General features: G+C 40.7%; 1 protein-coding gene across 1 annotated transcript in view; it reads right to left on the bottom strand.

The window, feature by feature from the left end:
• The window catches only part of pcdh15b (protocadherin-related 15b), a 564,355-nt gene that overhangs the window by 135,086 nt on the left and 404,352 nt on the right, over positions 1-24,917 (bottom strand). The window contains exons 22-23 of the mRNA XM_052027763.1: positions 12,744-12,884; positions 11,883-11,995 (exon numbers count right to left, since the gene is read on the bottom strand). Coding sequence (XP_051883723.1) covers positions 11,883-11,995; positions 12,744-12,884 — 254 coding nt within the window. The remainder of the gene's footprint in view (positions 1-11,882; positions 11,996-12,743; positions 12,885-24,917) is intronic.

Raw genomic sequence — 24,917 nt, forward strand, 5'->3', positions numbered from 1 at the left:
AAATGGCAGAAGCACACCAGATTACAATCTATCCACCTGTCCCATCAGGTATCTCCTTCCCCCAAGTGCAGAAGGGTCTATGGTTCCATAGAACCCACAAAAGCAGAATGGGAGCAAGTCAATCCAAATGGAGACTGGGCGATCGATTTGCCGAGCGCCACTGCTCTGTCCTCACAGGATGTCTTGAACTCCCGGTTGCAAACCATTTCAACTCCCCTCCCCATTCCCACACTGGCCGATCTGACCTTGGTCCCCTCCACTGCCAGGGTGAGGCCATGTGCAAACTAGAGGAACAACACCTCACATTTTGCCTGGGTAGTTTACAATGCAACTGCATGAACATTAAATTCTCTAATTTCAGGTAACCCACACACCGGCTGTTCCTTTCCCTCTCCTTCTGATCCAACCAAGTCCTTTCGCTCACCTCCTTCTTTCCAACCCCCCTCACCACCACCCCCCCCCCCCCACCACACTCCATTACCCAGTTATTTACCCTTCCCCCATCTGGTTCCATCTGCTTATTTTCCTCAACCCACTCTATCCCCCTCCCTCCCTTCACTCTTCTGCCCAACATCCCTTCCCTATCTGGTTTCATTCATCGCCTTCCCTTCTCATCAGATTCCATAATCTGCAGCCCTTTCTTGTCTCCACCAATCACCTCCCAGCCTCTGTTGCTATCTCCACCCTCTCTCTCCCCCACTGGCTCCATCTGCCCAACAACCCCTCCTCACCTGGCTCCACCTATCGCTTGCAAGCTCCTGTCGCACCCCTCCCCCTCACCTCTTTATACTATCTATCTCCCCACTTTCCACTCTCAGTCCTGATGCAGGGTGTTGACCCAAAATGTCAACCATCCCTTTGCCTCCATGGATGCTGCCTGAGCCACTGAGTTTGTCAGCTGTTTGTTTTTTGCTGAAGCCTGGGGCACTGCCTTAAAGAAATGTCCCAAATCAAGATCCTGGGGCCCAGGTAATTGTCCCATTCTCCACTGTGGGAGGTTTGGTTCAAGCCAATGGATCGCATTGATCCCTGCTCCACACTGACTTCAATTTTCCTGGGGCTCCTTAATATATAATCGATCAAATTTAGCCTTGATCTCACTTCACACATGGAATTCAGCTCTTTTTTCCATGCTTAGCTCATGGTATTGTTGAGGTCTGGAGCCAAGTAACTTTGGTGGAATCCAAAGTATGTTTGGGTACCTGATAAGTGCCATGTAGCAGCACAACTTCCATCACCATGCAAATGACTAAGTATAGGCTAATGTGCAGTTGTTTATTCTAGCTTTTATGTTGATAGGACACATCTTAATGATTCTCCACTTTATATCAGGCTCATATCATTGATGGAGCTTCACTGGGACATCTTGGGTAAAAGGTGTTGAGTTCTTGAGCAGTCTTTCAAATTGCAGCCAGGATATTGTTGGTGATCATAGTTGGTGCCAGCAAACCATTTTTTGATATCATATAAAGAGAATCACATAGGCTATAGACTCCCATCAGGAGGTGTCTGAAATGGATCGTCCAGTTGGCACTTCCTTCTGATATAGTTCTAAATGTTTCAGCCTTATTTTTTGCACTTGAGCTGTGCTTTGCTTTTGCCGAGGATGGGGAAATTCCCTGCATCTGCTCTGCCCGCTAGTCAATGGAATTTATCAGCATGAAATGAGGTGGCAAGCCTCTGGAACTTTGATCTGATCCATTTGTTGAGGAACCACTTCCTCACATGGTGTGTTATTGTGGTTGAGCAGTTCTGTAGATCACTAGATTAACACCTCATTTAAGGTGAGCCTGATTCTTTCCTACATTTCTTAGAGAAGTAGGATTGGTTACCTGGCTTGGTGGTAATAGCAGAATGAGAGGTAATCCTGGGAGTCCTGGGGGACAGCGGTGGAGGAAAATTGCTTCACAATTTAGGTCAGTCCAGATTTGAGCAGCTAGCTCTGTTATGAGTCTATTTCATTTAACACAATCATTATGCCAAGCAACATTATGGAATGGGCCCTCATTGCAAAGACAGGATGAGGTCACCACAAAAACTGTGTGGGGGTTGTACCTACCAATGTTTTCATGGACTGATGCATTGCTGACAGGTAGATCAGTGAGGATGAGATCAAGTATTCATTTCTCTCAACATTATTTTTCTCATTCCATTTTGCAAACCAAACTGGCATCAGATAGATAGGTCAGATAGTCCAAGTCATTTTCCCAGGGTAGGGAAGTCTAAAAGTATTGAGCATAGGTTTAAGGGGAGAGGGCAGAAATTGAAAGGAGTTCTGAGGGGCAAGTTTTTCACACAAAGGGTGGTAGTTTATATGGCATAAGCCGCCAGTGCAGGTGGTAGAGACAGAGACAACTACAATGTTTAGAAGGGATTTGGACAAGTACTTGGATAGAAAAGGAATGGGCCTAATGCAGACAGATGGGATTTACTGTTGACAGTCATCATGGTTGGCATGGAGTTAGGCCAAAGGGCCCATTTCTGTGCTGTAAACTTCCATGACTCTATGAATAACTATAAAGATTCTGACATTCTACAGTCATGGTCCTCCTGGTGATATGCATTGAATACACTCATGCTACCCTCAGTGATTCAACATTCATCAACTGAGAGAGAATATGTGGTAATCTGTATGGCCAGATTCTGCTCTAAATCCATCTACAAGTTTGCAGATGATACCACCGTAGTAGGCCATATTTCAAACAATGATGAGTCGGGGTAGAGGAAGGAGATAGAGAGCTTAGTGACATGGTGTCATGACAACAGCCTTTTCCTCAATGTCAACAGAAGAGCTGGTCATTGACTTCAGGAAAGGGGGTGGTGTACATGCGCCTGTCTACATCATGGTGCCGAGGTCGAGAGGGTTGAGAGCTTCAAGTTCCTGGGAGTGAACATCACCAATAGCCTGTCCTGGTCAAATCATGTAGATGCCACGGCCAAGAAAGCTCACCAGCACCTCTACTTCCTCAGGAGGCTAAAGAAATTCGGTATGTCCCCTTTGACGCTCACCAACTTTTATCGATGCACCATAGAAAACATCCTATCTGGATGCATCACAGCTTGGTATGGCAACTGCTCTGCCTAGGACCACAAGAAACTGCAGAGAATTGTGGACACAGCCCAGTGCGTCATGGAAACCAGCCTCCCCTCCTTGGACTTTGTCTTTACCTTTCGCTGCCTTGGCAAAGCAGCCAGCATAATCAAAGACCCCACCCACCCGGGTTATTCTCTCTTCTGTCCTCTTCCATCAGGTAGAAGATACAGGAGTCTGAGGGCACATACCACCAGGCTTAAGGACAGCTTCTATCCCACTGTGATAAGACTATTGAATGGTTCCCTGATACGATGAGATGGACTCTTGACCTCACGATCTACCTTGTTGTGACCTTGCACTTTATTGCACTGCACTTTCTCTGTAGCTGTGACCCTCTACTCTGTACTTTTATTGTTTTTACCTGTACTACCTCAATGCACTCTGTACTAACTCAATGTAACTGCACTGTGTAATGAATTGACCTATACGATTGGTATGCAAGACAAGTTTTTCACTGTACCTCGGTTAATTGACAATAATAAACCAATACCAATACTAATCACAAAGAAATTTTCTCGTTTATGCTTCTCTAATGCCATGAGACTTCAGACACCCACTAACTCCATATCACTGGTCTTCCTCTACTATCTGCCACTGAGACATGACATTCTCAGGGATAGGGATGCAGAAGTCTTGGACACTGGCTGCAAGAGACATCTTTGTGTGCATGACTATGGATAGTTCTTGCTTTTTTTGGCATGAGGCACCATATAATAGGGCGGTGGATTTTGGAGAATTATCTGGGCAGTCTGTGACCTAGTCTTGGCCAATCAATTATCTTGGTTGATACTGGGTTGTCCATCTGGTTTTATTTTTATTTCACTCCTTCACACTGGCTTGAAAGCAACTGAGTGACTTGCCAGGTCATTTCAGAATCAGCCACAGGGATTTAATACTGCAATGGGAACTGTGTGCGAGTTGCCAGGTGGCAGCTGTGAGTTTGTAAAAGATATAAATTCAGAAATTCAACAAGTGCAAAGCAAAGCCAGTGTGATTTTAAAATGGGGTAATTTTAATTTTCACATAGATTGGAAGAAACAGGCCAGCTGAAAGGAGGTGAATTTCTTGAGCGTGAGTCAGGATAAATTTTGACAACAATATGTTTCAGAATCAATAAGGGAGAAAGCTATATTAGATTCAGTAATGAGTAATGAACCAGATTTAATTAACAGCCCGAAGGCTCATGAACATTCATCTAACAGTGATCATAATGTGATCACAATTCAGTGCCTGAAAATGCAAAAAGTGGAACAGCCACTAAGGTTTTGGAGTTAGGTAAGGTTTTGGAGTTAGGTAAGGTTTTGGAGTTAGGTAAGCTGACTTCAATACAATGAGATAGTGATTCCCCCTAATGAACTGCATAAATCTGCTTAATGGGTAAATCAACAGTCGATGGTACTCAGAAAGAATTTAACATGATACAGAACTAGTTTATGCCTCTTAAGAACCAGTAGTCTATCTGTCAAAGAAAACCAAAATAGAAAAGGGAGGTACAACAAAAAATTCAGGAAAAAGACCATACAAACGTGCACAACACAGACCTTGGGAAGGAGAATAAAAGGTGATGAAAAGGAATATAGGAAAAATTTGCGAACAATTCCAAAATCAACACTTTCTTTAATAAGTATTTTGCATCAGTATTTGTAGTGGATAAAAATGACAACTTTCTGCTTTCATCTTTGAGAACCAGGAACAAGGAATCATTCAAATGACTAACATTACTGAAGAAAATGATGCTACTGTCAGATCCCCTGGAACAGATGGCTTCCATTCTGGAGTTTAAGGTTAAAATAGTAAGAAAATAAACATTTTCAAAGTTGTTTTGATTTGGGATTTAATACATTAAATTGGAAAACTCTGCATATCACTCTGCAATATAAGAAAAGTGAGTGAAGGAAACCAATGGATTAGAAACTATTTAGCGAGACATCCCTTGCTGGACAATCACCAGGGAATTATTTTTAGGGAGGAATGAAAATGTCAAAATTTTTCAGCTACTCACCAAGGCCAGTGTGGACTTGCAAAGAGCAGAGCATGCCCAATGAATCGCTGGATTTTAAAGAAGTGACTGAAGTAGCTAACAGAGCAATGTCTATGAATGTTATTTATATGGATTTCCAGAAGACCTTTGATAAAGTCCCTCTTAAGAGACTGTTACCAAAAGACGAAGCTCATTGAGCTGAAAACAAATTACTGAACTGAATTATTAAAATTGGCTGTGTGACAATAGACAAAGAGTGTGAACAATGGGCAGGTAATCAAATTAGCTGAATGTGAAAGAGCTGTGAGGAATTGTATCAGTAGACAAAGATTCTCCTTACTTAAGGAGTTAGATAGGAAAGCATACATGCAAGTTCATCCGTTACGCAAAGATAACCAGCAGCATTAGCAGTGTGGGTGGAATGGTAAAAGTACAATGGGATATGAATAGAATTAAGTGAATGGGAAAAACAGGCAAATGGGTTTCAGTGTTGCCACATGCTAGGTCCTAAAAGGAATAATCCTACATGGTGAAAAGCTAGGCAAATGAATGTGTAGAGAAACTTTGGGGGTGAGTGTACAGTGAATGCTGGAATTGCATGGACAGGTACTTAAAATAGTCAAAAAGTCAAATGGAATGTTGACTTTAATAATTGAACATAATGGGTTAGAATTTACCTTACAGCTATACAAAACCCAGATTACACCATACCTGGATTGCAATGAACATCTCTGGCCAACAATGTTTAGGAATGATATATTATCCTTGGAAGGAGTACAACACATATTAAACAGAATGGTGCCTGCATTCCAAGAGTTAAATCATGAGAAGAGATTGTAAAATCTAGACATATTTCTGGAAACTTAATGTTATGCCCTGACCAAGGCTTTCAAGATATTAAATGAAACTCATAGGGCAAGTAATCCATGTACCAAACGACGACAAAATATAAAAAACAATTAAAAGACCATGCAAACATTCACAACTACCATAGATTTTAGAAACTGGGAGATATAGAAAATCTACTCCTGCCCGGGGAGCCCAGGACTATGACTATAATCTAAAATTTAGAGCTCAGCCTTTCAGAAATAAAGTTAGAAATACTTCTTTGCATAAATTGTGGTAAAAATTTGGAATTCTTTTTCATAGCTGATGACTGAATACAGAGTTAATTGCTAATTCTTAACCTGAGATTGCTAGTTTCTATCATCCAAAAGTCCTAATGATTGTGAGGCATAGGGTGTTAAATCGCCGATTACCATTATCTCACTGAATAATAAAACAAGTTCAAGAAGCTCAATGGACTTGTCCTGTTTCTGTGCGCTGAGTTGGAGGAAAATGTAGAATTAACCTTCTCCTCTTTTATAAGGGCTATTGTAGAGCTGAACTGATAAGAGAATCAGAGCAAGTTCTCTATATCTACAATCCACTTACTTATGTTATGCTTCATGTAGGAAGATCAGAAGAAGGGATCAGGGAGAAAATGCCTTGGAGAGAGGGAAGATAACCCTCAAAAAGTAATTCCCCATCCATCTTCCAGTTGCAACCAATAACTGTTCTTATTGAAAATTTATAATTTTATAAAAATGTTGCAGAGAGTAGCATTTGTTGACACGTTACGAAATAAAATTTGTCATGAGGAACTGAGTCATGAACATGTACTATTGGTCTAAAATTTTGCATGCAAAGGACACATCACATCTGTGCTTACATACTGGAACTGTGACAGCATCAAGCAAAAGTTGCTTCAAGCACTCATGTTTCATGAATTTCCCTTAACGATTAAAAACGTGATGAACGTAAGACTTTCAGCCCAAAAGCAAGACGCATAAAGTTGCACCTAGGCATCACTGAAAGAGATAGGACCACAATTTTTTTGGTATCTGATCAATCTTACCCTTTCACTCTGCGGAAACCTCAAGAAAATGGCTGAATACATTTCCTAGATTTTGTGGTGAGCAAAAACTTGCACTTAAACAGCAAACCTACTGATCCTGTCCTCCCAATGAACTGAACACAAAGGAAGCAGATTTATTAGATGTGGTATTGCAATCTGGTGGTGGCACACTCTCTCTCCTCACATGTCTGTGCTGGAAACTCTCAATCACTTAATTTACTTTATAGTCATTCAATATGTCCCTTATAACTATCTTTAAGTGCCTCCCATACTGCAGGTTACTCTGAAGTATTATACTTATTTATATGCAGCAAGATCCTGCAAAAAGCAATGAAATGAATGATCAGTTAATCTCTTTTGGTGATTTGCCAGGAAGAAGAATATGACACAGGACCATGCTCTTTTGTGAAATGGGCCACTGAATCTTTTAATATTGACTTGAATCCTTGGAGCAAGTAAAGAGAAAAATCTATTTGATGCGTCATCAAGAGTGTTATCTTCAATAACGTGTATCTCCCTTATTACCACACAGGAGTGTCGGCCCTGATTATAAGCACAGCTCCTGAAGAGTCTTGATCTTAATTCTTTCCAAAAGCTATTCAGAGGAGGAGGCTTCCTTTTTTAACAAGCAATGAGTTATATACGACTTAAAATATATCTTGATATTTATATACTACATGATTTTTTTTACAAATGATGGTTTTGGCTGTACTTTACAAATTATATAAAGACAGGTTTTAAGAGTTTTGACTTTTAAAATTGCATGTAGATTCAATCCAATTAGTATCATTCATTTACAGGCCACTGTTAATGGCATTATTATCGTCACCATGTTTCACAGGGATGGGATTTATGGATTTTTTTTAAGTTATTGGGAAAGTCTATTTTTAATTAACTCAATTTGCTCATGTAAATTAGGTTTAATTAGTACAATTAATATGCTATCCCTCTTAGCAAAATTATATATTCAGTTCATTAACATAAAATCCATTGTTGAAATTATTAATGAAATGTAGTATTCCTACTGAATGCATTGTCACATATATCTTCTATTTTACATTACCTAATTTTGTTGGCAACGTAAAAATATGTAGCAGACATCAATAATTTACAGATAAGACATTGTTGTGTTGGATCATTCTTGGAGTACAATTTTATAGGTCACAAAATATCATCTAGTTGGTCAATCTCAAAAAATGCTTTTGGCACTGCAGTAACCTATTTGATCAGCTTCATGAAGCCTGTTAATTGCTCTTCCAAAATCTATACATGCACACTGCAGCATAGGCAATCAAATAACAATGAGAGGAAGGCTGTCTAAGCCCAAGTGGGATACCCCTTTTGTCAGTGAATAGAAAAGGTAGCGCCAACCTGGGAACCTCTTTTTCTTTATTCTTCAATATCAGGCTTAGTGGTACATTATGAGCGATGTAGAACTTGGCAGGGTCTTCAAAACAATGAATGATTTTATATCGGGGAGGCAAGGTTGAACAAGTAATGTGTGTGAAGCCGCCAAAAAGAGTACAGGTTTTGTTTAAAATTAGCCAAGGCGCAAGTTGCAACACTTTTGTTAACTTGAATAAAAGAGAAACAATCAGGTGATCAGTCAAATGAAGAACATGGTTTCACATCGTAACTTTGAGAATGAAAACATAATGTTCTCACACTATCATGTGAATAGTCGTATTTGTCTCCTCTGCACATCTTCCAAGTTTGAGGATGGATGAGTTATTATATAAATATCTTCAGAATCCATGCCAACACTGTTCCACGAGCAGTCTACAGAGGTTCATTCGGAAGACAGGATGGATAATATCACAGTTATCAAATCCATCAAGCTTGAGAAAACCCAGACTCAGAGATTTATGACCAAAATTGGAACATTCACATACATGAAACAAATGGCTGGGAGTTCATTGTGATAATTATTTGAAATAAAATCTACAATTTCAAGACATTTTAAAATCGCTAATTAGTTAAAAGGAAAGTTACAGTCAAACACTAGGCACAGACAAGAAAACAAAGGGCCCATCTCAATGAAATCTGAGTATCAGTGCTGTGCTGGTATATTTGAATCAACACAACTATTAATAAATATGTTAAATGCACTGTTTAAAATATAGTTTACTCAAATACCACCTTTTTAGAGCAACCTCCAGAGGGCTGCATAGGGGCAAATGGAAATCTTCACAATTCATCCAATGGTGTGGAACAATTTCAAAGATACCCAAAAATTCATTGCAGTTCATTGATTTTCTACATGGTCCTCTCAGCTAAACATAATTAGCCAGTTACAGCTAGATTGAAAATACTTGCTAAGAATTCATTCAAACCTGCCTGATCCAGTAACTATGAAGATGGTTCTTCTGTGAAAAGTTGGAGTCAGGGATTGAAGGTTTCTTATAATAAAAGCATTAAAGTTTGTGATAGGACTCCCTGGATTCTATTATTTGGCCACAATGTCATTCTAAACATCTGGCTAATGTATCAAGCACCACAGGTAATAATAGCCAGATGATGCAGCACTGTGCTACACAGACATTATTATTGCTTCCACGATCTATTCACTATCAGCAATGACCTTTCAGTCACGTTGAGGACATGGCACAAGCACAAATTATCTCTCCTGTGGACTCGTGAAAAGACACAATCAGTAACGGGAATCAGGAGAACGCTAAAAGATACCAGCTTTTCAAGATCCTGCTCTGTAGTTTTATATAAACACCATGCTTACAGAGTATTACACCATGAAACAAAAGTAACTCAAGGTGAATATTTTCCCTGTGCAGTATTGAGATAAAATTGTAATCTCATCAGGAAAGAACAGATGTATAATTTTGTTATAGATATCACAAAGAGCAAAGCTCTCAATTATGACCACAACAAAAATTGGCTGCATATTATTCCTTGCCCCTTCTCTGTTGTATCATTGTGCCAATCATCAAACAACCATTTAGCACCATGCTGTTCTCTGGTCTATTTGAGCAATTTGAATTACTGATTACATAGGGAGAAACCTAGAGATAATATTCTAATAACATAGATTGCTGAAACTGAGCTAAACACTGGTTAATTTTTTTCTGCTACAGTAAAGCAATAAATATTACTTGAATTCAATCATTCAGGGTATGTGCACTTGGTAATACACGACAAATTAAATATCAATCTGATACAAAATCAAAAAGTAACCTCAAATTGGGACTGTAGGCTTGTTCCTGAATTAATGCAGCTGGCTCTTTATAAATAATTAGCAGCACATAGAAACAGAAATACAAAGCTATTGGTAAGCATCATTTCATTAATGTTCTTATTAGCAATAAAAAAAATGTGCCCCCATGTTATCCAGCAGTCCAGTGAGGTTTGCGTATCAGCTTAGATTATCTTTATATTATCTTTACATTATCTTTGAGTTTATATTATCTTTGAGATCTCTGAAGCTGAAGACCACCAAAATATTATATCTTCAACCATAATACGGATTAAAGAATTAAATACAAAGAGACATTTGGAAGATTATTATGACTAATTAATTGAATTCCTGTGTCTCTTTTATTTAACATCTGTTTACATCCATTATAAATTGTCTTGTCATGGGGTTTTAGACTTTCAGTTGTGAAAAGAATTTCATATGTTCTATTAAAGTTGCTATTGTTGTTAAATATGGTCTATAGAAGAACAGGGTTGGGAAATTTGATTTGGATTCAGATGAAAAAAAGGGAAATTTTAACATGGGTGAATACATGGGATTGGCTGCAGTCATGCACGGGGCTTAAATCATGCCTTGGGAAGTGGTGTCCAATCTACCAGCATCCACATTATACTGAAACAGGGCAGTGGGTGGACAGCTAATCCACACCAGGGAAAATCACTGACATTTTAATTATGCTAATAAATCTGGAAGTCAATGATCTAACCCATCTTGCACACCCTTGAAACCTGACAGCTGAAGCAAGGTAAGTGCTGATTCAAAGTTAAGGTAACTGCCTTAAATGCACTTATTGTTGACCAGGAAATGTAAGAGTCTTTCTGTTGGCTCTCTGCAAAATCATTTGTCCCTTCTATATTCCGTACAAGGAACACCTGTGGAATCAGATTCTCCCCCTCTGGGACTAGTTTCCAACACCTGCCCACCAGATCAGTCTGTATTACACTGTATCCTGTGGAATTTTAATCAATTCAATTTGACTGAGTGGCTTGTCACAGCAGTCCACAAGATAGATAAAAACAACTTGTGGGCTGATCTGACACACATGTTAATCCAGCTGAATGGGTTAAAACTCCACAGCATGCAGCGTAACACAGACTGTGTTTGCCCTCTAAGACCCCAGCCAACACTCACCCCTTGCCCTTCCATGTAACACATCTAGTAAATAACCAGTTGGCTGAGTCAACAGTGAGTTTACATATTTCAGAAACATCACCTCTTAATGAGCCAGGCATTGTGCCTATTAATGCCAGTTTAGCGTGAGACATCTGTGGAGTTTATATCGTGGGAGATTAGGATGATTGGTTTGGTTGGCAGACTGAGGTCAGAGATACAGTGCTTCCACTGTTGGCAGTATAGAGGAATACCCACAGAAGCCAGTCAACTGGCTCTGGAAAGGAGCCCTGGTTTGGCAAAAAGAAATGTGATCATCTCAAGTCCAGAACTGTTTAGAACCAAGGGAAGTTTTACAGGCATGGCAACTGCCATCGCCTGGTGCATTACTTTAAATTATGTTTCTTATCCTTGAGAAGGATTCTGTAGTTAATTGAATCAACATTAGATTACTGATTGTGCTTACTTCCCCTCTATAAAATAATCAATCTTTATGACAATGAAATACTAACCAGAGAATATCATTCTGAATGTTACCACACATAAAAACCAGAACAATATCTCCCCACCCCTCCCACCTTGTACATAGTACCTGTAATCTTCCTGTGTAAAACGTGGAATTACTGATGGTTGCAGTACAGTAACTTCCACTATGGTGGTATTAAACCTCATTGGTTCTCCATCATCATATGCAATTACAGCCAGCTGAATGAGACAAAAAAAACAGAAACTATTTTAAAATATAATCAGTTTATAAAATCAACAATGAAAATCAAAAAAAACATTGCACTTGCTGGAAATAAAGCCAGAAAAAGCTGGGAGCACTCCACAGGTCAGTCAGCATTTGTGGAAAGAAAAACAAAGTTGATGTTTCAGATCAAAGACCTTTTATCAGAGTGGTTCAGACGTTAAGGTCTTCAACCTGAAACATTAACACTCGTTCTCTTTCCACAGTTGTTGGCTGATGCACTGTTTTCAGCATTTTCTGGTTTTATTTCATTAAAACAACAATCAGCTAAAAATATTAAAATTCAATTGCCAAGAAAGTAATTCATAATGCTGCTTCTATCAGCTTCATGCCATCACAAATCACTTTTCCCTTGGTGTGAATCATGTCAACAACCGTTTCCATGTCATTTTGCTTAACTCTGGAATTTCGACCAGGCACTTCGCTGTGTGAGTCACCCTTCAACCGCGGCATGCTGGTCATTTCAGAGGTGCACAGAATGATGCCATGCCCGTGCCCATGCACTGCACCTTTTGGTGTGCAGCTAAGAAACAAGTTATTCTGGGAACAAACATCATTTGTGCTTTGTACACTGCAGGTTCCAAATGAACTTTGCAGAGTGGGTGGTGGGGTCACGACCAGAACAGTCTTTAGTTTCCACTGCCACACTCACCAGCACATATTTTAGGCAGCAGTAGAACTTCGAAGCAAACTTTATTTTGTTACCTTGAAGACGGTATTAGGTTCTTCATTGAGATTTACTCGTGTAAGCACCCGCCCTGTATCTTCCTCCACTTCAAATATGCTTGCACTGTATGGAAATTCAGTCAGATCCACCTTGTATCGGACACTGCTTGCTGGGCTCCCCTGTACAAAGGACCAACATAGAAAAAATCAGGTGTAAATCCAAATTTAAATATAACTACACACCTTCTTCATTTAATTTACGAAGAACCACAAAACTAAGGAAAAAAAAGACAAGGCTAAATTTCCTTCTGAACTGGCTTTTCATGTGGGATTTTAGTGACCTTGGAAGTGATTGGTTATTTCACTTTTAATGGTTGGTGAAGATCTTGGGATGTCCTAAGGATATATTACGTCCTTTCAGTCTTCCTGCTTCATAGTATTGAAAATATGTATTAATATAAGACATCAAACATTTACACAATATATTTGACTGGCTATGTTGACAGCTTATCTAAAATGATGGCCATTAATTATCAAGTACAAATTGGTAAAATATGAAAAGCAAATAAAAAAAGAAATTTAGACAAGAGTAAATAAACACTTGAGATGTTTAGCTGAACTTAATCCTGATGTACATCAGTTTGGAGATTAGTGAGACAGTATTAAGAGCTATTTCATGTCCATGACTGCATGTAGTCCAATGACAGAAGGCCAAAGTCCTTAAAATATTTTTGTCAAATACCTACTTTGATTACTACTTGGTCACATGATCATAGACGCATAGCAGTTTATTTCCAGTATTACATAACTTCTCTTTTGCAATTTAATTAATCGTCCTTGTGAAGGATTTTTTAAAGATTTCTTTATTAGTCACATGTGCATCGAAACACACAGTGAAATGTATCTTTTTGCGTAGACTGTGCTGGGGGCAGCCCGCAAGTGTCGTCACACTTCCGGCGCCAACATAGCATGCCCACAACTTCCTAACCTGTATGTCTTTGGGATGTGGGAGGAAAAAGCAAGGTCTGCATTAGAGCAAACGTGATAGCACCACGGAGGTATACAAGGAGGGTGCCAAGGAAGGAGAACAGTAATCATGAGGAGACATTGGCTAGCCTGGGCTTCTTTGGAAGTAAGAAGGCTGAGAGGGAGACTTAGTAAAATATATACACAACAGAGGACAAATCAGAGTGAACAGCAAAGAATTATAACTTTCAACGGATGGTTTAAAAACTCAGGAGTACAGATCTAAGTGGAATCACAAGAGAGACTGCAGATGCTGGAAATCTGGAGCAACAAGTACAAAACACTAGAGGAACTCAGCAGGTCGGGCAGCATCTCTGGAATCCTGATGAAGGGTCTCAGCCCAAAATGTCGACTGTTCATTTCCCTCCATAGATGCTGCCTGACCTGTTGAGTTCCTCCAGCATTTTGTGTTCGTTGTACAGATTTAAGTAATTTGGAGGATTGGAAGGTGATGAGATATTCTTTACACCAAAGAGTGGTATGGATCTGGATTAGAGTGCCTGAAGGTGTGGTGAAGCCAAAAGCCATATCATTTTTAAAATAAAAACAGAAAATGCTGGAAACACTCTTGACAAAGGGTCTTCAACCTGAAACATTAACTCTGTTTCTCTTTCCACAGATGCTGCTTGACCTGTTGAGCGTTTCCAACATTTTCTGTTTTTATTTCAGTTTTTCAGCATCTGCAGTTTTTTAAGAATTTTCATCACTTTTAGAAGTACTTGGATGCGTATGAGACTGACAAGGCAATGGAGTAAAGTGGTGAGAAATGGGTCTAGTCTGACTAACTCTTTCTCAGCTGACACAGATGAAGGAAACATGCAGCCCATCCTGAGTCACAATCATTATAATTCTTTGTTCACACTGGGATGGAATCTCACCTCCCCAGCTGCCGTCTGTTCTCACAATTCCACTGCCCGCCTCTCCCTCCATCCTTTAATCTATTCAACCAATCCTAAATATCTCCACAGGACTCCATCACCTCCTGTCTTCCTCCACTCTCTGATGTATCCTATAACTCTATGCCCTACCACACTCCCATTGTGCCCCTTTCTGTACTGCATGAAGCACAGAGACAAGGTCAATGTGCACACCCTCCTTATATTTGAAAGACATATTCGGTTTTTTATAGCCAAATGATTATAATTAAACTAAAATTTTAAAAATTGAAATTGTTTATGTGAGCTGATTCATTCTGAATAATCTATATCATAGCAGTGAAGTACCAAACCTTATTCCCGAGGATATAAAATAATATCTTGCCTTTGATTCACACCATGATCAGTCATGTTGCAGAAGATAATGAAGGTGAACAGAAGTCAGATATGTTGACTACAGGGAGATGGGAGAATTTGGAAAATATTCCACACTATGCCACCCTTCTTTTTTATATAAACGTTTATTAACTAAAAGCACGACAGAAGGACAACCAGTTTCAATACACTACAACTAATACAGAAGAGAAGAAACAAACTGAGCAGCTACGGAACTACAGTAAAATAATGCTAACTAAACACCCATGAAACACACACGCAACACTACACCAGCTAACGCAACATGCAACACTTCAGATAAGGATCGCATTTTCACCATCCACGACACACGCGATCCCCTGAGGGGCGCACTATGCCACCCTGGCACACACATTGGAACATTTGATTCACTGGCCGTAATTCCTTCCAACCTTCTAAACTAAAGAACTGGATCTAGATTTACACTGTGGGGAGGAGGGGAAAGAGAACTACAGAAGGATAAATGATTCCAAAACTCTCCATCACATCATTTTACAGCACACAGGGCATTCTACTGAAATAACAGGAGCAAGTCATTTCACCCCTTGTGCTTGCTCCGTCATTCAATCATATTGTGGCTGACCTTTTACCTCAGCACCACTTTCCTACATTAACTCTATACTCCTTGATTCATTTCATGCTCACACAGCATCATTTATCACCTCAGTTTTCTGAATCCAACACAGGGTTCATGGTTCTGGTAGGTGAGATTATCAAGGCACATGGAGAAAAGGAAACTAAGTGCGCATCAACATGAACTAATTCAATAGGGAAGAGTCCTCATGGACTGAATGGCCTATTCCTGTTCAAAGTGTTTCTGTGTTCTTTTTTTATAGCTGTGCTTACAAAGTTTTGAAGCTTACCACAATTAACATGTGATATTACAAAAAAATTTGATTATGTTTAATTCATCTGCAGAAAACTGGGGGAGGAAAAATAAACAAATCTACCAGAGGGATAGCAGTGCATATCATAAATAATTCAGGAGAAACATTGATATTCTCAAGGTCACTCTTCACCTGTTCCAATTCTGTTGAATGGGATAGATCCAGAATGGATTTAGCAACTCAAAACTGAATGTCTATGAGGTGTGCACCATCATCATCAGCAGCAAATAGATATAACACCATAATCTATATCTCTGTGAGTGTCAATGAGGAGAAGGGCACGTTGGAAACAGCACAAGGTGTGTCAACCTCGTGAAGTTGAGCAATACAGAATTACCTGCATGCTCAACATCAAAAATAGCACGCCACAGGCAAAGCGAAATGATCTCACAACCAATGGATTAGATGCCAATGGTGGTGAACAATTAAATGGCTAACAGATAAACGAGGCTCCAAAAATGTCCCTTTTCTCAGCAAAAGCCAGGCCCAGTATATGGGTATGCAAGACTGGACTGAACATTTGCAACCATATTCAGCCAAAGGTGCCAAGTGGAAGATCCACCTCAGGATCCTCCTGAGGTCCCAACCATCACAGAACCCAACCTTCAGTCAGTTCGGTTCACACAATAAAATATCAGGAAAAAGCTGAGAGGACAGTGTGCAGAAAAGGCTGTGAGACCGAACAACTTCCAGCTGCAGTACTTAAAAACTGTGCTCCAGGATTGACTGCACCTCTAGCCAAACTGTTCCAGTACAATTACAATGCCCAACAACACCTGGCTTCTACCCGACAGTGTGGAAAGTTGCCCAGGTATGTCCTGTTCACAAAAATCTGGACAATCCAATGCAGCTAATTACTGACAAATCCATCTATTCTCAATCATCAGCAAATTGATGGAAGCTACCACCAACAGTGCAGTTAAGCAATACTTACTCACCAGTAACCTTCTCTCCACTGTCGAATGTGGGTTTGCCTCTTCCTAGCACCAATCCAAACATGGACCCCAGAGCTGAATTCTGGAAGTGAGGTGAGAGTAACTGCCTTTGATATCTAGGCAGCATTTGACATGGTGCAGTTATCAAGAAGCCCTGGTAAAAAGTCAGTTGGCATCAAGGAAGGAGAAAGCACTCCAATGGCTGGGGTCATGCCTTGTGCAAGGGAAGATGGTTGTGGTTGTTGAAAGTCAATCATTTAGCCACCAGGACATCACTGCAGGAGTTCCTCAGGGAGGCGTCTGAAGCAAAACCATCTTTAGCTGCTTTATCAATGACTTTCCTTCCATCATAAGATCAGATGACCTTCTTGCACGATGGTCAATTCTACTTGTACCTACTCAAAAAATGAATCAGTCTACTCCTGCATGCAACCAGATTTAGACAACATTTATGTATGATAAGCTGTAAGAAATAATGCCAACCAATGATCATCGCCAGCAGGAGGGAATCTAACCACTTCCCTTTGCCATTCTGTGGTGTCACCATCACTAAGCATCCTGGAGATTACCATTGACCAGAAACTCAGCTAGACCAGTCACATAAACACTGGCTACGAGAGCAAGTCAAATGTTGGGTATCCTGTGGCAAGTGACTTACTTCCTAACACCCCAAAGTATTTCTACCATATACAAGGCTCAAATCAGGAGTGTAGTAACATACTTTTCATGTGCCTGAATGAGGGTAGCTCAAACAGTACTCAAGAAGCTGTGCTGTTGGAGCAACCCACTTGTGGGTATCCCATCCACCATTATAAATATTCATTCTCTCCACCACTGGCCCACAGTGGCTGCATGCATACCTTCTACAAAATGCAACGCAGTTACCCGCCTAGGCTAGTGCAACAGCAACTCCCAAACGCGCAACCTCTAATACCAAGAAGCACAGGGTCTTCTGCAACAGGTTCCCCTTCAAGTCATGCACCATCCTGATGAAAATATGCACTTTCTCTGTAACTGTAACACTTTATTCTGCATTCTGTTATTGTCTTATCTTGTACTACCTCAATGCACTGTTGTGATGAATTGATCTTTATGAATGGTATGCAAGACAAGTTTTTCACTGTACCAATGTGACAATAATAAGCCAATTACCAATTTAGTTTACCAATTTCTCGCTGCATCAATATCCTGGAACTCCTTACCCAACAGCACTGTGAGAGTACCTTACCACGCAGTTCACCACCATCTTCTCAAGGGCCATTAGGGATGGAACAGATCCACAAAAACACGTAAATAAAAAAGAGTGCATAGGATGTGAAACACACTACAGAGAATAGTTAAGGTATTTATCTAGATGCATCTAGGAGGAGCCAGTTAAATAACTGAGGAGAAAGCACTGGTGGGCTATTTGGAATAGGGTGAAATAACATAGGGAGGTCAGAGGCCTGTTCAGAGCATAAACCAGTCATGGCAATGACATTTTAAATTAAATCTATTAAGATGCCCAAATACAAATTCACCTAAGCATATTTTTCTTTTGCAAAATCACATCATGCAGAAGAATTAAAGTTATCTCTCCATAAATACAAGAAGAAACTGCACCCATCGACAATGTTCTTTTTTAAATTGGCCTGGCTTATTGCCAGGTTATAACTCATTCCTGTGGCTAGATTTAATGAAAATGAGAAGCGCCATTAAAAAAATATTCTTCTGTTATCTCATGTCTGGATTAGTGGAAGCAAAATCTAATCCTTGGTCGTCTACCAATGAAAAGCATTCAATATTATACTAATGATAGAAATCTAAGAATCAATGAACCTTGATTGATTTTTAGTTATTATTGATGAAAGATGCTTTTAATTTCTCAAGTGGTCAGAAATTAATCACTCAGCTGTGGAGACTCATGATTCAGCAGGTGTGCATGAGAATTTATCATTGTCCAATGGTGGGAGCTGGCATAATTGCCGACATTTCTCTGTTCGGTGATGATTTGAGATTCTGCCCAGACTAACATTGCGAGAAGAGAGCCCATGTCTGTTAAGAGCATTTCAAATTTGGAATCTTGAGGGAAGAAAGAAATAAATGGTGATTCATAATGCCTGCCACCCATTATACAGAAAAGTACAGGGAGAGATTTTCACAAAAACATGTGAAAAAACTGCGGGCATAGTCCATCTGGCCCTTTGAACCTGCTCTACTATTCATTGAGATCATGGCTGATCATCCACCTCAGCTCCATTTTCCTGTATCCCTTAATATCGGAAAGTCTGGCAATCTATATTTTGAATGAACTTCAAGACAGAGGGTCCACCTGAGCTAATTCCGTAATGTCAACGGAAGGTTGTCGAAATGCCCAGGAAAACTGCGTAAACTGTTACTTTTAGACATTTACGTGGCTCTTCTGGGAGTTTCACCAATCTACATTCCAACAGCAAGCACTTGGCAGAAATTTCAGGTGCATTTCTTCCAAGACTATCCCTACCTTAGCTGTTCATGGATCAAAAGTCTATTCCTCAGACTCTTCGTCATGTAAATAACTATTTACTCTCCCAAAAAATATACATTATTTTGGGACCATTTATATGAGGACGCTACCAAATAAAAATTTGTTTTAAGTGCACACAATTTACCGCAACTAATTAACATTGCTTTTCACTAATGTGACAACACAGAGATCCTTCCTTCATTAAAGAGCTGACGATGTTAACTCAGCCCATGAGGTTTTTGCTGCAGTTCTTTGTTTTTAATTAATCTCCTGGTATGACTCAATGAGAAATTATCTATTGCCTTCTAAGTATCTTAAAAACAACTCAGACACAAAAGATTCTGCAGATGCTGGAATTTGGAGCAATGCACACAAAATGCTGGAGGAACTCAGCAGGTCAGGCAGCATCTATGGAGGGAAACAAACAGTCGACGTTTTGGGTCGAGACCCTTCATCAGGACAGGAAAGGAAGAGGGCAGAAGTCAGAAAACAACTGTTTAGAACAAATGGCTACATTTTGAAGTCCATAATTCCTACCGGACATTTAAATTAGACAGTACAATGATCTCAATTGATTTGAAGTTTTTAATCAGTGAATAACTGCTTGTGGTTGTCAGGGCAAGAAGACAGACTGCCTTGACCATCGCTAACAACTTTAGTGCCTCAGGAATAAAGACGATTCATTTGTTCCATTGAAAGTGACATTGGAAATTGCCATTTACTTACCTAAACCTTCTGGTCAAAGTTCTTGATTAGTTGCACAAGAACACAAGAAGATATGAGCTGGAGTAAGCCACCCGGCTCCCCCCAACCCAAACTCAACATTCAATATGATCATGGCTGATTGATGCTGGCTGACACTCCTTCTCTGTGCCAATTCCCCAATCGCCCTTAATTCCTCAAAATATATCTTCATCCACCTTAAATACTTCTAATGATCAAGCCTTCACAACCCTCTGGAGTAGAAAGTTCCAGAGATTCTCCATCCTCTGCAAAAAGAAATTTCTACTCACCTCTGTTGTTAATGACCGGCCCCCTATCTTGTAACTATGTCCACTCAGTCAAGACGTTCCCACTCGTGTGAATATCTCCACATCTACCCTGTCATGCTCCCTCAGGATCTTACATGTCTTAATAAGTTCACTCCTCATTCTTCTAAACTTCAATGTATACAGACCAAAGCTGTTCAGCCTCTCCTGATAGAACACTACGGTTCATTGCAGAAGGCTAAAGATATATTGCTTCTGGATTGTTGATTCAATGTGCAGCATCAAGATGGGAATAAACTTTTTAATTTTTAAATTGTTTTCATTACTGGCTCGTTTATTCCACTCAGATTACCAGATGGCATGATCTAGTTTAGTTTTTTGTTTACTGGGCTCCAAATATATAACTGGAGGCCACTGAACAAAGGTCAGGCTTTCCTTAATGTGATGTCAGCAGGACCTGGTGTTCTTCTCCCAACTCCACTGAAGTTGGCCACTGTTGTCAACCTTTCCCTCATCCCATTAGTCATGGCCAAGGTCAAGCAGAAGGAGAAGAGGGAAGAGATCACAAATCAGTGACTTATCTCACTGTCAAAAGTAAATTCCAAGACCAAATCTTCTCTGGAACTGGCGATTGGTCCAGATCAGACCTGGACCATACCTGGTAGGAAGATGCCTGATAGTCATGTAATATTCAAGGATATGATTGCTGATATATGGGACAGGAGGTGGACATATGTCTTGTCACCTTGGACCAGAAGAAGGCCTTTGACAGTATATCGCACATATTCTGTGATCTCTAAAATAGGTTTTGGGGAGGGAATCTGTAATTCGATCTAACTGTTCTATGTAATCATTAGCAGCGCAGTTCAAATCTAAAACCAATCTATCCCACCTGCAACGTTCCTTCCTGTTGAATGAGATGGGACAAGGAGTAGGGAGCCAACTCTCTACAGGGGTCTAATTGGGAATTTGAATATCTTAACAAGGTAAACAGGTAACAAGGTAAACAGGTAACAAGGTAAACAGTCCCAGATTTAATCTGTTTTACAAATTTAGTCTTGATCTGAGAGTGTTATTAGCAATAGATCATAGGAGGCAAGGACAGGTTAAATGGATGGTAGATGCCTTTACAAAGAGCATCAGGAATACTTCTCTCCTGGATGCCCTCAGCATCAGACCTTCCGCTGTACAAGACCACCCTCCTAATTCTCTCCATACTGTCATGCACCTGATGCCGGTTTGCTGAGCCATCAGGGAGCAGACTGGGGAGGGTGTATTAGACCCCGCCCTGGACTGACGCCCTTGTGAATCAGACAAGCCTGATTCAGGGTGCTGTTCACCTAACCTGCCGATCAGCTTGACTTCCTGTCAATGAACCCATCAATGGCAAATGAAGCATGTCATGGACGTAAACGTCACGTGGGAAATCCCACAGTCTCTCCTTGAAACTCTGAACATCCGTTAACATAGACCACATTTGTTAATGTCCAGACCATGATGTCAGTCTTAATTTAGTGGACTGCAGGGAGTCAGAAGGTTTGACTCATCACCCACTGTTCATCATAGAGCACACAACTTAGATTGATAGCCCAGTGGAATGGGGAAAGAGTTTTGTACTGACAGAGATGCCATCTTTCATAAGAGGCTTATAAGGTAGACCCCGCCTATCCTTTCAGGCGGATGAGGAAGTTGCATCATTTCCTAATGTATTGTGACACACAAGGAGCCCATTCAACCCACTGGCTCCAAGCTGGCTCCCATCACAGCAACCCCATCAGTCCTATTCCCCCTCTCCTGATTTACCTGTCATTTCCCTGTTATCCTGTAATTTACTTTCCCTTACCATGCCCACCAACTCCCCTTTGATTCCTTTATCACTTACATAAGCAAGGGTTAATTCGCAGTCGCCTTATTAACCACAGCTTTGGGATTTGCGAGGAAACCGGAGATCCCAGCAGAAACCTACGTGGTCACGGGGAGAACATGTAAACTCCACACAGACAGCGGCTCAGGTCAGGATCTAACCCAGGTTTCAGAAGCTATGCAACAGCAGCATTAGCTGCTTCACCAGGATGCCCACACATGCTTCATTCATTTCTTTCACTGTGGCAATATGTGAAAGAATTTTAACCAAGGCTTAACAATTTTCTGGATGCATTTCAAAGAACATGAATATTTTCCCAAAAGATATTCTTAAGATGAGCCAGGATCATATTGAATGACAAGGCAGGCTTGAGAGGTTCCTATTTTCTTACGCTATGCTGTTCATATGATTAACAGCAAAGCTTTAACCTAGACTTATTCTCCTGGGGCCCATGTACTCCAATTCTCATGACTTCATCACTGATAAATCAGGGTATATGCCAATTTCAGACTGATCTAGTGCCCTGAATAAGAGCCAAGCTAAGAACAGCCAGTGTGAATCAACTGTCCAAATGAAAAGCCATCTCGGGAGTGGTTAATTCTCAACAAAGCTCACTCTCTCAGCAGTTCCCTTTTTACAGTTTCAATTCACACAGGGTCACCATCCCCATAAGGTGAACATTTTTGACCAGGCTCATCGGTGATCAGTTTCCTGCAATTCCAGCTCAAATCGCAGATCTTGAAGGAGTGAGTTTAAGCAGAAGGCTAAACTGGAAAATGTGCAATGGAATCACAATGCGGCTGTCTTGTATCTATTCAGCTCACCACACAGCACACACAAAATTCATGCTGTAACATCTGCAACCTCTTACTTCCCAAAGCCAGGGACCCAAACACTCTTTCCAGGTGAAGCCAGCAATTCACTTGTACTTATTTCAGTTTAGAACATTGAACATAGAACAGTACGGCACAGAACAGGTGCTTCAGCCCTCTGGGAAGCAACTACCAGATCAGTTGTTTCCTGTTTTCTCTCCTTCTCCTTCCTTAATAGCTGTCCCCCCTCTATTTGCTACCCTTCACCCACATGAACAACTCTACAATCTATGGAACCCTAGATAACCAGAGCATCTGCTATCACCAAAGCCAGCTCCTTCAAAGCTCTGAGATGTACCTCATTGGGTCCTTGGGATTTATCAGCTTTCAAGCTCACTGCACAGATGCTGCCTGATCTGCCCATCAGTTCTAATGAAAGGTCCTCAACATGTAACCTTTTTCTCTCTCCTCAGAAGCAACCTAACCTGCTGGGTATTTCCAGAGTTCACTTTTATTTCAAGTTTGCAGTGCTTTGCATCCCAACAGCTCCAGTATTTTATTTCCTCCCTCTCTCCTTTATCCTTATTCAACTTCTATTTACTTCTTCTCCCAACAGATCATTTCAGTGAGCAATTGTCAGCACCCTCTCTCAGCTGGCATCACCACCATTTTAATCAGAGTCTCTCCTGGTCTTCACCCAATCACAGGCATTGCATTTGTTCTCTCTAGTTCCCACCCCCATTCCCTGCAACTTAAAATGAGCTTGTTTCCTAACTCTGCCAAGTTCTGATGAAAGATCATCGACCTCAAAACATTAATTGAGGCGCGGTAGTGTAGTGGTTAGCGTAATGCTATTACAGCCCAGTGACCCAGGTTCAATTCCGGCCACTGTCTGTAAGAAATTTGTACGTTCTCCCCGTGTCTGTGTGGGTTTCCTCCGGGTGCTCTGGTTCCCTCCCACACTCCAAAGACGTACGGGTTAGGAAGTTGTGGGCGTGCTATGTTGGCGCCGGAAGCGTGGCGACAATTGCGTGCTGCCCCCAGAACACTCGATGCAAGAACTTGTATTTCACTGTGTGTTTCGATGTATATGTGACAAATAAAGATATCTTATCTTATCTCTCTACACATGCTGCCTGACCTACTGAGTATCTCCAGCATTTTCTGTTTTTGAAATAAAGTGGCATGCTCTTTAACAAGATTCCAGCAATTAGCCAGCATTGAATGAGTTGGCATCACCATGAGGCCCACTTTCATGAGTGGTTACCACCAGTCCATGCTAAATGATGGTTATTAAAGCAAGATTTAATCCCTTACTGGAGGGGTACTTTGTAAATGGAACCACAGGCAGAAGTAATTCCAGTGGTGGGAGCTAGCACTCAGATTTTCTGCTGCAGCATCTCAGTGTTTCATAGATGAGGTGCAGAGGAGAGAGGCGCCAACTTAAAGAGGACAAGGAAGTTCTCCAGGCAAATGCTGAAGCTTTAATCGGAATAGGTCAACAACTGTCAACGTCAATGCCAGGAGTTCAGCCGTATGGACAGAGATGTCGTGCCAGATAAAGTTCAATGACCTCACATGAATGTTAAGGTCAGTGAATTGATCTTCAAGTGCCACTTGCCGGCTTACGTTCCATTAGCCTCACACACCGCTCAAAGCAGTGCATTCTCACATTAACTGAACCACCATTCTATCAATCAAGACTCAGACCCAACTTCCACATGCTGCACCTTGCCCTCTTAAAGCAACCATATACAGCAGATTGCACAGACTATCCAGCATGGTTAGCACATCGTCAACATTTGTTGCACAATCCCTGTTAATACATCCTCCCTGATCTTGCGGGACAAGGAACCACACAATCAGCGCCAGAAACAGTAAACTTCTGGGAAACATACAGCTATAATCTCCCTCCCTTTGAGAGAG

The sequence above is a fragment of the Pristis pectinata genome, chromosome 12 (assembly GCF_009764475.1).
Source record: "Pristis pectinata isolate sPriPec2 chromosome 12, sPriPec2.1.pri, whole genome shotgun sequence".
Taxonomy (NCBI): domain Eukaryota; kingdom Metazoa; phylum Chordata; class Chondrichthyes; order Rhinopristiformes; family Pristidae; genus Pristis; species Pristis pectinata.